The 20,007-nt window shown below is 44.5% G+C and overlaps 1 protein-coding gene across 1 annotated transcript in view; it reads left to right on the top strand.

Moving 5' to 3' along the window:
* gli3 (GLI family zinc finger 3) overlaps positions 1–20,007 on the top strand; it is an 83,991-nt gene that overhangs the window by 23,944 nt on the left and 40,040 nt on the right. Inside the window, exon 3 of the mRNA XM_026362756.1 lies at positions 7,690–7,935. Coding sequence (XP_026218541.1) covers positions 7,690–7,935 — 246 coding nt within the window. The remainder of the gene's footprint in view (positions 1–7,689; positions 7,936–20,007) is intronic.

Genomic DNA, 20,007 nt, shown 5'->3' with positions numbered 1-20,007 from the left:
GCTGATCTAACTTGTTACATATGTATAATGTGACGGTTACAGCCTCTAGTCCCACATATTGTCCAGACCTGTAATTTTCACCCTGCAGTGTGCTGTTTTTTGTATTACGCAGGCATTTATCTTATCGCATAGAAAGTCTGGTGCCTTTTCCTTTCACCTACTTGCCTCCCACCTCCAGCCCATTTCCAGCAGACAGTGATTTAGTCTGTTTGGCCAACATGTCAGATCCTCTAATCTGCATGGCTTTCCCTGCCTGCTGCAGACACTGTAATGAAGGGGTCCAAGTCTCACCTGTATTTTAAGGGGAGAGGGGTGAATTACACACTGTTTATCAAGAGGAACTCTCATTCATATCGCATGCTGGTGACAGGTGAGGTTCAGGTCTGGGACTTTGTAGCAAACACCATCCAACTCTCAGCCATAGTAATAATAGCATTACAAGGCGAATAATGATGACTGATCAGTTATAAAGGATTCTTTGTGAAGCTTTGATGGAAAAGTGATGTGGAAAATGGGCAAATGTTAGTTTAAATAATTAATGTGTCAAGCTGTAAAGGCAAACCTGTTTCTATTAGATATTTTTAGCACAGGGTAACTTAAACGTGTGTGCAGAACAGACCCTTGTTGTAGGAACACACTGAAGGAATCAGTTCATTATGTTATTGCGCGGCATTTGGCCTGTAGTTTGGAATTCAAATTGTTATGTATATCCTGTGTAAAAAGGCCTTATGTCCAAATGTGACGGGTTAGAACTGTAAGCATTACCAGCTGCAGCATCAAAGGCCAGCCATGCTGTTCATTTAACCTAGATCTGTCACACTCATGTGTAGCCCCTGATTCAACCTGTAATGTAGACATTTAGCAGGAGGCATTAGACTGAGACTAATGTAGAGTTATGGATGCAAATTAACTCCCAGCCCCTTTCAACATGTGATATGTCAAAGTTGGCTGACTATATCTCAGTATATTGGGACGGAGTTTCTGTTGGAAGTCAATGCACTTTACACCGAATAACATTAGAAGGAAGAAATTTCCCTGCTTGCACCTGACCTGTGTTTCCAGTCTGGTTTGCTTTCGCTTTTTGAAACTCTCACTAGTGTGAGGTTAATTGGCGACTGTCTCACCGGTCGGGGGGAAACCCAACTCTCACAATAGCATTTCGTTCTCAACCTCCTTTCAAAACTTCACAATAAGTAGATAACCAGAGTATTTGTAAAGCAAATAAAAAAACATGTGGTGTACAGTGTTTAAATACAGAAATAATGTGTAATTTGGACAGAGAACAGTACACAGAACATTTTCACTTTTTTGGCTCAAATATTATCATACTCTCTCTTTGGCTTTGCCTGCTTTGTCTTCTTCTACAGAAACTTCCTACGTGCAGCTGTAGACCGGCCTATAGCGCCCACTGCAGTGTTGCAGAGTAGTAACAGGAACGACGGCTCATGTAAAAAGGGACACATTGACTGTTGTGGGCAGAGCGCACTCATCCCATATGAGCTTGCACATAGTTCTCCACAGAAAACATGTTCCAGCTCTTAGACGTAATCATTTTAAACGTGGCTCTTGAAACAGTTTAATCTCTGTTTACTGAGCTGCATAGCAGGTACAGATCAGCAGCAACAGAGCAGGCAGTGAATTAGACAGATCAGAACATCCACAAGGCTAATCACCACAGAAGTGAGAGGGAGAGAGGGTCCGCTCTGGACTCAGACGTACACCAGTCATTGATAAAGTGCTTAGCAGCAGGAAAATTAATGAATCCGGCCTGACTGGGAGAGAGGTTTTTTGGGGTTGAAGGGGAGCGAGAGGGAGAGGAGAAGGAGGGCTGTTGGGGGGTGAGCAGGCGGGTAATCCTGTTCCAGCTAAATGGCTGATCCCTCTCATTCCTTAGATATCAAATGTCAAAAGTTAAATTAGCCTGCTAGCCTCAGATAGGAGTTAACATGCTTTTAAACAGGGCGGGGATCCCTGCCCCCTCTGGGATGTCGGGCAGGTGCCTTTGAAGTGTCTAATTATCCAGCTCCTTGTAAGTGGTGCCTAACTATCTTAATGTGGGCCTCCATGCCTCAGCCGAGGATACTGTTATGCAGTGTAATTGTATGTATATGGACAGTGTAAATGTGCATTTTTACCCAAACAAAAAACAGGGCCATACCTTTTGAACTACTGAAAATGAAGTGAAAGTATTTTATGATATTGTTCTAAACTGAAAGGTGGAAAACATCTACAGTGGCATTTTAATTGTGTTTGATGTGCTTGAAATTACTGTATTATTTTTCCTATTTTATCCCAACTATTGGCTCAGGGTTTCTTTGCTTTGGCTGGGTATCCATTTCTTTTGGCAAGCTGTTCCTAATCTGAGTGCCACAGACTTGGTCGGGATCATTCTGGGTCAGAAATGGGATTCCAATGCTGAGACCCAGTGGAAAGCTGGCCCACTCTGGTCTGGTGGGCAGTGTGCCTAGATTTGCCCTAAAAGACCCACTTTCCCAAATGGACATAATTCTGCCCTCGTCTGCCCTAGCACTCAATCACGTTATATTCTTACAGAGGACAGTGAAAGTAACTAACAGGTTACGGCTGATCATAGCTGGCTTGTGACTATCTGAAGCAATGCTAATACAGTGTATAAGCCAATCAGAGCACTAAATGGCAGTTTTTACTTTGAAGCCTTGATCAAATGCATCTCTTGGTGTTTGATTCCTCAAAGAATTCAGGCCAAGGTGCCCTTTGAGTGAAAACCCTTAAAAGCCATAACTATCCATGGTCAGAAATGCATCAGTGTGCATTTCAGTCAGGGCTTTCAGCTCTTTCACTGCAATGCTCATTGCTTCCGCACAATGTGGCCCTGATGAAATGGTAGTGGGGTTTCGGGCTGCTCTATGGTGGGCCTGTGCCCCTAATGGGTGAATAAGGGGTAGCTGGGGGGAGCCAGCGGCTTGGCATGACATACCCCTGCTGTGAGGCTGATTTGAGGTGAGTGCAAGAAAGAAGGAAGGAGCCAAGCAAGCTTTGATTTGCCCCTCCCTAGCCCCGGGGCCTGGAGACTGGGACTGTGAGATGCTGAGCTCTGGGTGCGTCCCAGCAGACCCCCGGCGGCACAGAGAACAAGCTGGGCCGTGGAGCAGGGGGTTGGGGCGTGGGCTGCCGAGAGCCAAATTGAGATGTGGGAGTCGTCGAATTTGCTTAGATGAATATTGAAGAGGGCATTTGTGGGCACTGTTTGGGAAATCAGCAGCTGACAATAGACTGTTAACCAGGAGAGGGAACATCCTGACCTGCCCGTGCCTCTCTGCAGTTCATCCAAACATCAGTTACATGCTGATGGTTAAATAATGTACAACCATGGATTCGCTCTGGAGAGACAGAATCAAATATGAGCACAAAGTTAGAGTGAGTGAACTTTATGTTTGTTGAAGCTCTCCAGAGCTCTGACAGATATTTTGACTGGGAATTGCTAACTATTCTGCACGCAGATAGTAGGGTAATGACCTGATTCTGCCTTTTAACATTTAGAAGATTTGTTTGTCCAGGAGTTTCTCAAATGTCACCCTTATACAAGAGGCCCTATTAGAATTCAGTAACCTTCACATAATGCAAAACTGAACTCTGTTTTGGGGAAGGCACCAAGCTCCTTGTGATGCTTAAGCCAAGAAGTTGATCAGAAAAATATCTCATACAATTGCAGTAATCCCCTACGCTCTTGTTGTGTTGGGCTTGGAGGAGTTTGAGCGGTCTCACTCTCCCTCTTCTTTCAGTATACGCTAATCGTGAATGATTCCCTCTGTCTATAGCGCCAATGCCAGGGCCGGTGAATCAGGTACATAAGCCTAAGCCGCTTGGAGAGGTGCTCTTATTAAACTCTAGCCAGCTGCTGGAATTTTTCTTCCCCCTCTCATTGTTAATTGGGGAGTCTTGAGTCTTTCCTGGGAGTTGATTTGCAACAGAAAGAAGAAAAAAAAAAAAAAGGAGCAAGAGATTACTGCACAGGAGGAGAGGAGCTTTGAAGAAGTGTTTTGTGATTTCACTGTATGTCCTCCACTCCTCTCCTCCTTGTTCACTCTGCATGTGCTCCCTAGCCAAAACCTGTTTGTGCCACTGACAACAGTGCTTTGAGAAGTTCGAAGGTGGAACACAGCTTATGTCTGGCTTTGGCTCAGAGGTGCAACAACACCTCCTCTGATGTTTTAGGCTTTTAGGAAAGGCGGTAACGGGGGGAAATCGTGGCAATGTGCAATGGCCCTTTGTGAACCTATGAAACATACATGCCCCAGCTTTAGAGACTATCTGACTGAGTTCAGGCTGGAGGGCAAATCAGATGCTTGAGAAAGGACAGATTGGCATGTGGAGAAACAGCAATCCTTGTTCTTAACCTCTGCCTCTAGAAAATACCTTAAAACACAACAAGCCAAGGGTTTTTGTTTCTCTTTTCATTTCTTTCAATTGGCTGGGCACCCTTAACTTTAGCCCCCCTTGTCCCAGAGCCCAACTCTCAGAGGAACTGGCCCCACTCCATATCTCATTATCTCTTTTAAAATTTCATTTTGTCACTGCATCCACACTCTCTTTTATACTGCCGCATTAAAGGCCATGCATAGGGTTTTCTCTGAAGGTATTCGAACCAGAGTTTTACAATAGGGACCTCAGACAAGGGGAAAAAAGGGAGAAACCTGGGCTTTAGGATTTAATGAGTGGCTTGCTGGGGGTGAAAGATGGATAGAAAGCAAGTGAGGGAGAGCAAGAGAGAGTGCATTTGTTGGGAGTTGGAGAGTGAGAGAGGAGAAAGAGAAGTAAGGGAGGAAGAATGCAGGAATGGAGCACCAGGTACCATTATAGTGGCAGAGAAAGCTCCTGAAATACTAGAGCTGGGGCGTGTGCTCTGATCAGGACGGCAGTGAGCACAATTACCTTCTTTTCAAATCCTTCAGTGACACTGCGGGAGGAAGGAGGACTTTGAAACTTGAAAGGCAGGAGCTCGCTTTCAACCTCAAACGCGAGCAGGAAAGGGCTCTGAAATTTGTTCAGTGCTCCCCATCCACCATTAGCTTGTTTCTTCCTCTCGCCTCCAGGCATTTAAGCGCTTTTTGAAAAGATGTTAAGAAATTCAATCACCATAGAGAGAGAGCGGGATAGTTCTTTTTTCTGTTTTTTCAGAGGCATGCTTTCCTCTGGTCCACAGAGGACCGGCCTGCTGCTTTTGTGTTGGGCTGAATAGACCTACAAACTGGTAGAGGACTGGATGCGGCAACCATGGGAAAAGAGAGGGGAATAAAAGAGGAATGAAAAATGAGGGAGGGAAAAAGGGAAAGGGTCTGTTGGGCGGATGGTCAGAGTTAGAGAAGTGTTGCGAGGTTGAACTTTTCAAAGTTGCATGTGTTTACCTGAGTTTGCTCTGTCTTCATTAGCCCAGTTTTGACAGATACTTGACGTGCTATAAGAATACAAAAAGTTTCCACCAGCAGGTAGAAAATCTTTACTTTAGACTTCTGTTTTTTTCCACCGCTCTGAGTCAATTGACCCTTGTGCTGTGGAGTGTTTGTTTAACCATTTAAGGTGCTATGAAATGAAGTAATGAAGCCCCTTAAGGTGGTACATGGTAGAATGATGAACCCCCCTGTGAGCTTGGTGACTAAAGGGGGATGGTGGGACTGTGACACTGCTGTGATTGAACTATTAGTCGCTTGACCTCCCTTGGAGGAGAGAGACATATGTGAATAGTAGTGGGGATCACTGGGGACAGAAATAAAACAGAAAGGACAAGAACAAGAAAGATGTGAAAGAGAGTGAACAAGACAAATTAAACTATGGAGAAAATAGTAATGAAAGTATATTTTCTGAATTGAGCTGAAGTTGAAGTTTCTCACAATTTTAGCAGAATATGTTTTAGGCCAGTTCAAGTGCCTAGTGGCCTCCTAGCTGCTGAACTATCTAAGGCCCTAGTGGATCTATTTATAAAACATTAAATACTGTATCTGTATGAAAGCAAGAAATTGAGCTCATAAATATGCAGATCAGTTTTACTTTCCCAGATGTAATGCTAGATTTTCTGGACATGAAAGAGCGGAGAGAAGCCTGTGCTACACACAGCTACATGCTCTACCCTTAGCACTGCTTGCTCCCAGCATATTTTACAGCCTTGACTTCTTTCAATCCATGTCAGGAGATGAACCCAATTCCGAAATCCCTTTATGTTAATATTGCGCTTTGCAAGAGCAGACCTATTAATCCAGCTTTAACTGTATAAGTGCCATTATTCCCTTAATAAGATCACTGGCTGTGCAGTATAGGATTAAATACTTATATCATAACTGACACTGTCATTTCCTGCGGATGAGGCTTGCCTCTCTGGCAGCCGGATGCGCGTTAAGAATTCTTGATTTTTCTGCCAGTCCTGCACAGGGGCACAGCTGGTCTGAATGCAGGTAATGGATGTGGGAGAGTGAGGGAAATAAAAACGCAACCCGTGGGTTCTTCCTGCTCTCTGTTCGCCTCTCTCTATCTCATCCTACCTCACTGTTTCTCTCTCTTAACCACCCCCTTTCTGATCGCTTCTCTTCTTCTGTGAAGTGGTACAGCATTATGGCGGTCCTCTACAGTGCTTAAGGTAGTGCTCTTTAATCTGGCCCTCTCCTCTGTTCTGAATTAGCAGTTGGATGCTGTTAGGTTGCAGCACATAGTGGGGGAGTCTTACACCGCTAGGCTGCTAATGCTGCAGTACCTCTGGCGCCAGCACAGCAGCATTTTGCCAGGTTCTCAGTGTGCGGCATTATGCAAGAACGAGCACTGGCCTGTACTGATGACCAGCCCTCTCAACAGGGCCTGAATAGAGAAGAGAACAGACTTGGTATACACATTTATACCACATTTATGAATGTGTCATGTACAGCATCTAGCTCTAATCAGCTGACACGTGTATGAATTCTCCTATTAATTCAACACGAAACAAGAAACAAGCTCAGGTATTATTTAAAGGTTTAACATGTTTAATAAAATAGTTTTGCTGTAAATATAAATTTACATTTCTGAGTTAGCCTACATAGTATTATAGTAGACAAAAGATTCATACTGGGTTAGGAGACTAGGTGACCCTTATACATGCCAGTTCAGAGGTCAGTCCAAAGGTCAAGGGTCAGTTCACCCATTGAACTCAACTCCACAATTATCTCCTTTATCCACCATGCAAAGAAGCTTTACAGGCTCACTCTCTCTTTTTGCCTCCTACTTTTGCCCTCAGTCTGAGAGCTAAATATTTAGTTTGAGAACAGACGTTGGTTAATAGCAGGTTTATAATGCTGGATGAAAGCCCATGTTGCATCCATTCTTAATAAAAAAGGAGAAGCAGAGCAGATTTTTGGTAAGTAAAGTGAAGAGTTTGGAATTTTTTAATCCATGGTTTTTTGCTCAACACTATTTGCCTCTAAACTCCCACATCTAGGGCTGCATAATCCTCGTAGGTATCAGTTTAAAAGCTGATCTCCAACTCTCTCGACATGAACAACCTTCCTCCTGTGTATGTTGGGGTTTAGAACATGCATATGTTCAGCTGTGTGTTTGAGAGAGACAGAGCGAGAGATTGGGAATACGCATGAGATACAACCACAGTTTTATTCCGATATAATAATAAATCTTTCTAACTGTTCTAACATACAGTTATCCTTCTCTCTTTCTATCGTTCTGCTCTTGCAGAGGACGAGAGTTCAGGTACACCTTACCATCGTGAGAGGCGCAATGCTATCAGCTCTCAGGCCCCGACCCCTGGTGCCCCTGACAGGAGCGTGAGTGAGGAGCCCTCCACCTCCACAGACGAACGGCCATCTTTGCTGAAAAAGGAGCTGCATGGTTCCCTGCCCCACCTGGCTGACCACACGTTGCCGTACAGAGGCACCCTGTTTGCAATGGACCCTCGCAATGGCTACCTGGACCCACACTATCGTAAGTCATGTAGCCACATAAAAGTTGCTTATTTTAAAGTGTAAACTTATGGATTTTTTTTAAGTGAAGAAACTACACAGCTCAAGGACATGATTGTACTGTAGCACCCAAAACACTGAGCCCAAGTTTGTCTCCACTGTAGGTGAGAGGCAGGACTGCCAGATGCTTGATTAAATCTGACAGATTAGCCTCTCTTGCACTTGCCCCTGCCTCTACACACACATTTGTGAACACATGCACGCACACTTGTCTTGTTTTGTGCCTGGGAAGTTAGTATGGGGAACGGCCAGCGTAGCTTCTTAATTCCCTCATTAGGGGCCTGTCTGAGCATAGTACTCCACTTTCTCTCATCAACACACACTTCAAAGCCCCAAAGCAGTGCCGAGTCAAACCTCACCACCCCCTAGTCTACCCCTCTCTCTCTCCCAGGGACTCAGAAACATTGTGAGAGAAAGTCAGGGTGGGGGGGGGGGTCTTGGAGGGTGAGGGGGACTAATGGAGATGAAGCTTGAGAGATTGAGGTGAAGGGAGAACTGTGGCTTCAGTGAATTACTGATAATTTGAAGAAAAAAAAAAGTGAGATAGACAGTAGTAAGTTAGATGAAAGTGAAGCTGTGTGTGTATGTGGAAAGAAAGAACAGGAGATAGATGATTGGGGAGTAAAAGGTTGATTGAGAGGTTAATTTAGCAGCCATGGTAGCCAGGAGTTAGTCTGCAGACAAGAATTTGATGTGATAGCTTGTTTGGTTTGGTTAAATTGGCTCTGAATTGGGGCAGAGTTGGAGAGTGATTTTAATCCAGTGGCAGTAATGAAAAGTCCAGTGGACCCCAACCCTATACTGTAACTCTATTTATTCAGCCACTTCATTAGTTACTGCTCCCTTGTGCTTGGGTGCCTGGGAGTCACCAAGGTGCCTCTTAACGGGAAAGGTTACTTAAAACCAGGTAATGGTGCTGTGGACAGGACCCTGGAGGGCAGAACATTACTGCCCATTACATCCTGACCTAACTCAGCAACACTGCCACTTCTCATTTCATGTATATGTGTGGGTATGTGTGAAGGAGCTCTGGTGGTTCCAGACCACTAAAGCTTTGGGGTAGGAGTGGGGAGAGGGGGGTCACTCTCAGACTTAGGGTCATGTGGAAAAGTCACAGTCTGAAATGGAGAGTTCAAACGCAGCAGGAAAAGTCAAAGGGGCCGCGGAGCTTCAAGAGGCTTTCTTTGTGCTCTGGGATTGAAGAGGCTGGAAGACTGCAATCACACGAAGCAGCGCAGAGCAGAGCACAGTGATGCTTGCTGAGAAAACGTCGGCATGATGCACATAGTTTTGAGGCTCTTTCTGCCCTGCTTCTTTTACATTTAGCTATAAAGGTCTATGAAAAGCAAATCTATAGCAATAAAACAACTGTGTTTAATGCACTGAGCAAAAAAACCCCAAACATTCACCAGTTGCAGGTTATTAAATGTGATAGTTTGCCACTTTTCTCTTTTTGATATGATTGGGAAGTATCAGCTAGACAAAAGATCTTAATTTGGACTCTGAGAAACTGTAATTGACATGCTTATTAATAATAATACTTATTATAATTATAATTCTTATTAAAATAATTGATTAAAAATTGACATAACAAGTTGAGTGGTTTATAGAGAAACAAACACAAATTGTGACTTAATAAAAAGAGGTCCGAATGGCTTCTAGTGTTTTTCATTTATCTTCTATGTCAGTCCTCTGATTCCGGCTCTGCTCACGAAGACTTATGATCTGAGATGAGAGCCCTGCTGTGTAAAACACCTCCTCCTGGCCCCAGGTGTTGAGGACATGGGGGTGTCCCTAAAGGCAGTGGTCCCATTCTGTCTGATTGAACCCAGCACCAGAGCTCAGTCCCCATGAGCCCCAGCGGTCTGAGGGTCAGCAGAACGAAAGGGTTCCCCTAAAACACTCCCCCCCCTCCTTCGTTCAGTGGCTTTGAACAAGAAGCCTGTAGCGTCTGTCGCACAAGATGTAAAAAGGCGCTGGCTCCTGTTCTGGTTTCTGGCTCAACATACACATGTAAGCGCACACATTTTACACACACACTTATTGCAGCAGCGGCAGTCCCTCTCTATGAGGGCTTTGTCACCTCCTAAATTCATCCCAGGTGTGCGCGCGTGTGTCTGTGTGTGTGTTTGTGATGGAGAGGGGGCCCTAAGCCTTTGTGCTGTGCTTGCACAGCGCACCACGGCATGCAGCAAACAGCCAGGTAAATCCGATTACTCTTAGCGCTGGTGTGTGTCACTGCTTAATGTGCCTAAATGAGATGGCACCTGCAGCCTCCCCACACCTGGCTGCTGGGTCGTTGATGTGGTGGAGAAGCTCTGGGAGGCGTGGGAGTTGAACAATGAGGAGATAGAAAGAGGGGTTTATCTTCAGGGGTCTGTGCTCTGGGTAAATCTCTGCTATTCACCCAGACTTGTGATCTCCCACTTCTCTTATGTCCGTGGCCTAAGACTGTGTTTACTCTGTGATTTTTTTTTTTTACACCCACTTCATTGCAGAAAAGAGGAGGCACTAAGGAAACATTGCCCCTATTGTCAGCATTAGCTAATCGTGGTGATGCCTGAGTCTTAGCTGCTTTTCTTGGGCAAACACTGGATAAGAGTCCATATCCTGCTTACCACAACACTAATACATAGAGCTTTGCTGTGGGATAAGAAGAAAGGATTGAGATGGGGATTAATGAGGGAGAAGTCTTTTTTTTTAAGATCCTAATTGTGTAGAAGTGTGAATGGGATGCGTGGCACTGACATCTGTTTATATTGTACACTGATTAGCCGGTCAGTGGTCCTACAGCAACAGTGAACCACTTGCTGGTGAAGCATCTCTGCTTCCTCTGAGGTTCTTTAAAGTGTCTCTCTCTAAAACACTTGCCAGACTAAACACATCCATGGAGGGACTTGAATCATATCTTTTTCAATTGCTTTCTTGCAAACGTTAAAACTGCACTGAAAAAAACCCCCAAGAACATTTGGTGAAAGGGACGCAGCCAGAAGAAAGTAAATCTGCAAAGCGTTTCAGGCAATTCAAAGTATTCTGGCACTGAAGTGACATAAGTTTTACGACTGCACTGTATCTGTGATGCAGGAGGTCACTGATAGGAGTAGAGCAGACACATTGATTGTGTCTCCCGACTATCAGTACAATAGTCTTTGCGTTAGCTCCTTTAAAAAATCTAGCCTAGATCTGACTGCCAGGGCGTAATCCCCACACCTAAAGCCTTGCTGTCCTTGACTGATCTCAGAAACCAAGCCTGCTAAGCTAGAGGCAGAGGTGGTACGAATCTCTTCGTTGAAGAATTCCTTTACATGTATCACAGTAAGGCTGTGAGCCTGGCCGAAAGTGACTGCTACCTGGATCATACTCACCCCCCGTTCTAGGAAAGCCAGTGAGAACACTGATCTATCTTGTAAAACCCATCTCGGTTTTATGGTGTGGTGGTCAGTGTCCAGTCATGGGGGTTAAACTCTAAAATGCTATACAATGCTGATCTCAGGTCTACTGGGTCGTAGCAGGCCAGTCGCTGCACCGGCGTCAGTCTGTCTGCCTCAATATCAAAATGCAGCTGACCACTGAACTGAATGAGCTTGCTGTCACCAAATGAACGTGATCTGCACAACAATAGCCCTGGACTACAGTTAATTACAGTGCTTTGTCATTCAGTTTATATGGACCTTTCCACATGTCTCTCAGCAAACAGAGCAAGAAAGACCAATTACAACGTGTGTGTGTGTGTGTGTGTGTTTTTTGTAGGAAAAAAGTTACAAGCGAGGCTCTTTTGAAATTGAGCTCAAAGAACAAACTTTGAGGCCTCTTGTTGGTTTCAGTGTGAAAGTACTAGCTGGGATACAGGTTCAAACACCCTCCCCCAAAGAACTAGGGGAGTAAAGAGAAGAGCCTGGGGTGAGAAGACACGTGTCTGTTTCAAGGGTAACTGTTTGTCTTTGTGATTGTTTCAATATTGGCTTTTTGAGTGTGGTGGCACGGTGTAGTCCCCCAGCGGTGTGCCGGCACAGAGAAGCCTGGGGCACACTGCAGGCAATTCAGAGGGATCCCTTCCATCCACCTCCTTTCATCAAGAAAGAAAAACATCGGCCTATGCTCTGCTGTGGCCCCTTGGTCCAGCACACCAGGGATAATCAGATGATCCCCTTTTATACAGCTTATTAGAGGCATCTCATGCTGTAAGATAGGCCATATTCTCACATGCATGTAGTGCTTGATGATTTAAGGGGGTTAAACTGAGTCTAAAGTGCTTCTCGAATGCATACGGTTAAGGTCATGTGGTGCTCTTACCACAAAGCTGGTGCGTGTGAACCGAATATCTCCGAGTAACGGCAGCTCTTATTAACAATGACAAGATTAAATTTGAAAGGGCTTAAGAAGAATTTCCAGAGAACTTAAGATGTTCAAAGAAGAGAAGTCAGCATTTCTTGGTATCATTGTAGCAACATCTGTCAGTGTGTTTTACTCCTTTTCAAATGATATTGGTTAATCAGTCAAGTCGCAGACGCGCGTTGGAACAATAGCACTTTGCTGACGTCGTGAAGGCTTAAAACAAAGATTTGCCGTATATTGTCCATCCCAAATGAGAATGAAGTGCAGCAAACTGCACAGGCGTCCTGGTAACAATAACATTAAACACTAAACACTAAAAACAAGAAGACTGAATGCTCACAGGGCCTTGTCTTCAGCTCGATGGTTAAAGCCACAATGTCTTGAGCTTTTTCTTCCCTCTTTACTTACCCTGTAGTCTCCAATAGGATAATCACCTCTGTGTGCTGTGGGAGAATCAGTTATTTCATGTCTTTCTACATGTTTGTTTCCTGTATATCCAAATCTAATTCCTCCCTTTTGTATTTCCATCCCTCTCACATAGTGGCAAAGATAAGCAGCCCCTCAGCCCTTCAGCCAACAACATATCTTGCTCTTGTCTCCGGACACTCACAAGTTGTTCTACACAAAGAGGAGGCTGATGAACACAATATAATTAAAATGTTTCTGGTGAAATGTAAGATATCACCAGGGAAAAGAGAAACAGGAGGAGAATCAGGGCTGAGTCTGAGGGTACAAGTGAGACGGAGGGGCAAGAAAAAGAGACGAGAGCCAGGGAGAGTGGAGAAGATGGAGGAGGGGGGTGTAACAAAGCAGAAAATGAAGAGAGACATAAAAGAATGGGAGCTCAAGGAGGTCAGGCCCATCACAGGCTGTAGTTTTGCCTTCAAAGATGCCTGGGACAGGTGGCAGCTCTAGACAATCTCGCACCACAGAGCAGCATCCTCTCAGGAGGAGATAAGGGATTCCTCCATCCAGGCATCCTCCTCCTCCCAACTCTCCTTCGCTCATACTCTCCACCTCCCTCATGCCCATCCCCTACTCCTTCCTCCCAACTCAGGGTTCTCCCAGACAGGATTCTTTGATGTGGCTCAGTGTGAGCCGGCAGCTGTAGGCCACGGGGCTACAGCAGCGCTGCTGGGCCACTGGGCTGGCGGGCCGCTGGGAGCTGACTCGAGTGCGGCTCAATCAGTGGGGCTCTCCGGTGCCCCGCACTTTCAGGTCTCATTAAAGCGCTCCGGCAGGGTTAATCCTCTTTAAGGTTTACATGGGCCCCAGTTTGTCTCTCTGCCCAGGCTGAGGGAACCCCTGGGCGCCACCTGCGTGACAAAGACTCAAATCACTGTGACACAAGTTCCCTCCGTCTGCTGCCTCATCTCCATCACTCCCCTCACATGCTCCCCTCTTTCTTCTCTCTTTTTCTATGGCTCTCACTTGTCTTCCCTTGTGTATTCTGCTTCTTCTTTCCTCCCCTTCCCTTGATAGTACCTAGGCCTGTTTGTAAGTCTTTTAGGATTGTTTGGGTGGAATCTGTTGACAGGGGTGCAGTAAATGGATTACAACTTTGTCCTTGTTTTGGGATGCTGTGAGAAGGGAAAGGGGAGAGATCAGGAGGATGCGCTTAGAATAATGATAGGGGCAAAGAAAGAGAGAGAGACCGAGAGTGGGATTAACTGAAAGAATTAGGGAGATGTGCAAGACTGAGAGAGCGGGTGAAAGACAGGGTAAGGTGACAGCAATGCAAAAAGCACAGAGACTATAAAAGAAAGAGAACCAGCGAGTTCCAGATGTTGTTGTACTCACAAGACCTAATTGGTCCGCAAGTGTCGACCTCTGTCTGGCCCTGCAGAGCCCAGCAGCCATTTGTCTGATTGCTGTGACACTTGGCTTTGTCTTTGTTCTGTGACACACAGTTTCCTCCATTAGCCCAAATAATGGCCACATACCTCCAGAGGCCTTCACAGACTTCGTCTAATGTCTTGGTGGAAAATAGAAGAATAGACCTAACAATACAGGAAGAAGTACTATTTGATAATAACATGTATAACAGTCTGTCCTGTATTTTTATTTTGAATAGTTCTAAACTTATACATGCAATGTTATTTAAGTGGTATGGTTTTTTTTATTTAGATTAATTTCGCACCTTTCATGTACTGGGTTCAACTAATTTTAACACCATATGTAAATCATACATTTTGTTGCCAATTATGAACTCCACCTTTTTGTGAAAGACTTTTCAAGATTGAGATTCCAGACTTGGTTTTCAAATATACAACCATTTTTTAAATGTCTCCTCTTCTCACTCACACAGGTTCTGCTACAGCATAGGTAATAAGTAAAAAAAAGTTTCTGCAAGCTGACATTAATGTAACACAAGAATGAACTCAGTGCAGTTTTCAACTGAAAGTGCAATTTTGTAAACAAAATAACATTAAAATTACTGGTTTTGCTCTGTGGCCTCTCAGCTTGTTTCAAGATTGAAAAGCTGTCGTGGTTCCCCAAACAGTGTTGAGCTTGTGTGTTATCACAGTGCAGGTGTATTAGCCTCACAGTAGCCTTCACACAGCCACATGCAGTTTTAGTATTACCTGCACAGGAGCCTTGGGAGGAGCCTTGACACATGGCTACAGAAGGCCAGTCTGTCACAAAGTCGCCTTATAAAGCTCTGGCAATCATGAACATGGTCACTGATATGACCTCGTCTCCAGAATGGTTTACTGCAGTGCAGTGGACAGGATACATGTTTTCATCTCTTTGGTGACTCTGGTTCCCAAATATAGACCTCAAAATAGATCAAACGCTAAAGCGGCCTTGTATTGGAGTAGAATAAATCACATGGGGATAGTTGAAGCAAAATAAATGCAGCAAAGTCCCAGTGAGTTAACCTAAGGTTTAAATCAACTCCCTTTTCTCTGAGAGGTATCATTGTTTGGAGATGAGGAGATAGACAGATGTGAGAGATAAAGAGAGAGAAGGGGAGAGAGGTGTAGCAGAGTGCTTCAGCTACAGAACTGCTGTGTAAATCTCTCCTCAGCTGGGCGAGGGAGAGGAGGCTCAAGGGTAGGGTAGGGTAGAGAGGGTGCTGAAGTGAGGGGAGAGGGCCGACGCATAGCGCTTTGTTCTGCTCCCCAGCTTATCCCAATCTGGAGAAATTCACCAAATGTAGGAGATAGATTGGCGCTCCACAGAGGCCCCCACGAAATACCCTTCACTCCCTGGTACACACTGGGATACAGGGAGGAAGGAAAGACAAACAGGGAATAGCTGGGGCTGAACGGTGCTGGGGCCCCCTGGATGAGCCGAGTGCATGCTTAGCTCCTCCACTCGCTTGTGCAATTTGTTAAGATTGACTTTGCTTGGCAAATGTCTTGCAGATGCTGGAGATATGTGTGTGACCTATAAAGAAGGGAGGGAGGTGAGGAGGTAACTACAAGCTCCTTGGAACATAGGTCTGCATCTTGGACTTCATCATTCCCGTTGCTAAAAAAGTATTTCTTGCCATGTACTACTTCAGATAATGCAAATTGATTTATATTTTGCGGAGGGTACTTATCAGTACAAACTGGTACTCTTAGATAAAGTTTGGCAGGATATTGGTGCGTGTCATGTGGATGATGTATGAGCACAGTGAAGGCTTGGTTGAATGAAAAATGATTCTATACTTAACTTCGTAAATATTAGTGCAAAGAGATAACCTGCTCGAACACTAAGTCCTAGTGCAAATATGCATAGACTTGTAGAACCATGAAAAGAAAGGATGGGCATTGACCGACTTGTTCAGTCTAGACAAACAAATTACTTCTGACAGCGAGTAGCGATGGAATGTATACTTGAACAGGGAGCCTGTTATCGTGCATAGCTGATGTTTCGCTCTCTTTTCTTTTTTTTTTTACCACTCACTTTCCATTCTCTGCTCTGTTTTTCTTTTCCACCATGTAAATTACTTTTACCCACAGAAAGACTGTTTGTGTTTAAGGGTGTGAGAGCAATTGAGCAAGAGAGACAGAAAAAAAGAGAAGACAGAGGAAAAAAACATCCTGAAAGAGAGAAAAAAAAATCTATTGATCTAAAGAGGAAGGGCAGAGTGTGATCTGCCAGCTTGCGTATATGATGAATGGCAGAGAGATTGTCAAGCCAGCACTTAGCATTCATCTGTTATTTAACCTCTCTGCTTGTTTTCTTCTCCATCTTTCTTATTGCTCTATGCTGAATAAAGGCTTGTTTTCATCTTTGTCTGTCAGAGGAGATGAAATTCTAGAGCCCAAGCATTGCATACAGTAGAGAAAGCTCTGCACAGCAAGGACATTAGGCTAATTTATACAGCGGTAATTAGGCCATTAGACCTGAAACAATCTGGGACCCGTAATTAAGCATAGCGCTCCAAAAGTCAACAGCAACTCCCATTGAGCTTAGCTAAACAGTCTTGGAAAGTGTTATTTACATGTCCAAACAGCTTGAGGTCTCGGTGTAAGCAAACATGATGAGAGAGGGGGTGTAAAGGGATTGATCAGAGGGGGAATTCGCCTTCACATGAGAGCCAGCCTCTAAACTACTTCTGGCTAATGCTCCGTATAAGGCTTTCTCATCTCCATCTCCTGCCAGGCAGATAACGAAAGGATGCTCACTGTGACATTTCAGGAAGAAGCAGGATCGTAAGTGTTACACGGGCTATGTTGTTGAGACACACACTAAATACTCACAGTCATGCTTGTCTGCAGATATGCCATGTGTATTAATACTCAGGAAACATTTCATGTGCTTCATGTCAAAACGCCTTCCAGTGATAACAAGATATATCTGAAGTGTTGCAATATGATTACCAGGACAGAAGAAAAGAGAAAAACAGCTCGCATAAATTTATGTTATGCACTTTTATTTAATGAATTTTTTGTAGAGTGCTTGATACATTTACCTCCTCGGGTCTCTGTGTTTAAGTCTGCAGGTGAAAACACTCTCTGGGTCACAAGTACAAAATAAAGTTGCTTCTTTTTAAAGGGCTGTAGTGTAAAAAGTTTGGGAAGTAAGTAAAAAACCCACCTAAGAGATATGCAGAGGATTGTGTCCGCTCAGTGAAGTCGTGTACATGTGCTCGTTTTCAATTCCCAAAAGGAGTGACACAAGTTGCACGCACCGTGCAACTTGCAAACATGCACACAGACAAAGAATGGAGCATCTTTCACACACTCTGCGAAGTGTTGCAGCGCTATGGTGTAACTGCGGGCCTCTCTGCAGACGAGCGTGCTTGAGCAGTGAGATCATGAGCAGGGAGAGAGGTGGCATAATGAAATCTGGCAGTCACAGCCCCGGCACAGGCTTCATATGTTCCACATTAGCAATTCACAAACCTCTCGAGCAGGTCCCAGCAGCCCTTTTCTCACTCCGCCTTAGTCGCTTATGACAATCTGTCACTGGCTCTTTGTGCTCTCGCAGCGGCGCGTCGATGAGAAGTGCAGTGTTTATGGAAGAGCGTTTCATCCTCGCCTATGGGTGACACTCTGTTAGGGCAGAAGCAGTAAACCCTCACCAGCGGTGAGGAGGAGCCCAGGTTTAGTCGTCAAGACAATAAACTCACAATGCTGAGTTGACAACAAAAGAGCAAGAGGCGAAATTGTTTTTCTATTGTCAAAACTCAAATCACAAGTGTGAGTGACAGCTCAGATTTTTGAAGTATCACATCACATATGTTCCAAAGCACAGTGAAGATCTGTTGTGGTGAAACTTTCATTATGAAAGGAGATTAACCAATAAGGATATTGCAAATGATGTGCTTTAGGCTTCATCCTCCCATTGTCCTCCCTGTTCTTTTGAAATTATTCAAGTGTCCAATAAAAGACAAGGCAATTACCATAATGAAGAGGAAGCTGGCTTTTGGTCCCAAGCATGGTGTGTTTGTGTTGAATTAGAATTAATGAGCCTGGTCAAAGTTTTCCTCTAATTGCCCTTTCATTAGGACCCATTTGTAATCATGTCTTAATGACTTCCAACCCAAAGAATAAAAAGGAAAAAATGTAAAACCTAAAATTAAAAAAGTTGCACTGCAGTCATTAAAACGTTTGGAGAGAAGTTCTGAAGATCTGTTAAATTGTTAAAGAGCTATGAAAAATGTTTTATCTGTAATTCAACAGTTTGCAAACTACGATACGTAGTGCTCCTGGATTCATGGGTTTTTGCGTTTGATTGGCTAAGAAAACTTTTCAAATCTTTTTTCTACTTTGTCAGTGTTGGTTTTCTGTTCAACAGGGACAAACACACTATGATTGCACTTTGTTTAGGAACGCTGGATCTGCTGTGGTGTGTGGTCGCAATGGGAAGGTAGAAATTGTTAGGTGTGTGTAGTCTCTGTATGTGCCTTCCAGCTGTATTCTGTATTAGAAGATGAGAATACCCCTGAATATCCAGAAGAGCAAGAGCAATTTAGTCCTGGAGTAAACAGTAAGGAGTCCCTACAGGAAACACTAGAGATGGATTGCAGGATGGAGCCCCCCCTCCTCTTCTTCGCCCTCTGTTCTTTGCAACTGTATACATTCCCTCCAGTGACACAGGGCTGTTTGCCTTGCTAATGGAGAGCTGTGCTGGCGTAAAAGAGGTGGCAAGCTCTATTTAGAGAAGGCCATGGTAAAGTAAACTTCTGAGTTGGATTTAAATAAACCTCGGTGGAACAGTTTGCCGTGCGGCAGAGACACGGGCCGCAGTGAGAGGAGGGGGGAGGGGGTTGATGAAGGATCAAGAAAAAAAAAGGTCCAGTCTCGGCTTAGAGCTATGTTGAGTGAGGAACTCCAGAGATATAAACATACAGGGATCTGGGTAATTCAATGAGGACTGGTGGATGAGTGGATGGAGGTGTGTTGTGTGGGGGTGGAGTGTTTGAAAATGATTTCACAGTTTGTAATCTCTAGTCATCCCCCATTGCCCAACAGGACAGAGGCTAGTATAAAGTTCCTGCAATGTGGGCAGGGATCAGCAAGATTAGAGAACAGAAAGCTTTTACTCCCATCAAACTAGAACACAGTACACAGACCCCAGCAAACCTGACAGTTCATTTCCGACCTTGACAGAAAAGGGCCAACAGCCCGGGAGTGGAGCTGTGGAGAGTAAACAAAACAGATTCTGCCCTAGCCTAGCACCAGCCCATCTCTCCATCCCAACATCCCTTCATCCCTCCCTCCCTCAGCAGCTCTGGAATCAGCCCGGTTGAGCCAAGCCAAGACTGAGTCATCAGGAGAAAAACTATCAAACACACAGAGACTGAGGGGTCAGATACTTGCCAGAGCTGTATGGAGGAGGCTTTGACCACTTATATCAGCTATTGTGAAAACAGAGTGAAAAACCTCACATGGTTTCTAGAAGTTTGCCGAAGTTTTCACTCGTTGAGGAGCAAACTCGGTTAGCTCGACAATCACTTTGAGTGGTACTTTAGGGTGTATTTGTGAACGGTAATAAAGTCCATCTACAATATAGAGCATGTGGTGAGTTTGGACTTAATACTAGTTTACTCATATTTTAATCAGCCCATAGGTTTTTGTTTTTAATCCCTTTTTCCCAAAATGATTTAAAAAGATTTGCTGCCACCTTGGTCCTCTGCACAGAGAAATAAGGTGCTAAATGTTGTGCCGGTACATTTGTCTGTTTGCTGCATGTGTGAGAGTCAGCACTGTTTTGATGTGCATCATATGTGTCGGAGTGTTGGGCTTAAAAGAGCCTC

This window comes from Anabas testudineus, chromosome 2, assembly GCF_900324465.2.
Source record: "Anabas testudineus chromosome 2, fAnaTes1.2, whole genome shotgun sequence".
NCBI classification, from domain to species: Eukaryota; Metazoa; Chordata; class Actinopteri; order Anabantiformes; family Anabantidae; genus Anabas; species Anabas testudineus.
This window is presented reverse-complemented; position numbering and strand designations above follow the sequence as displayed.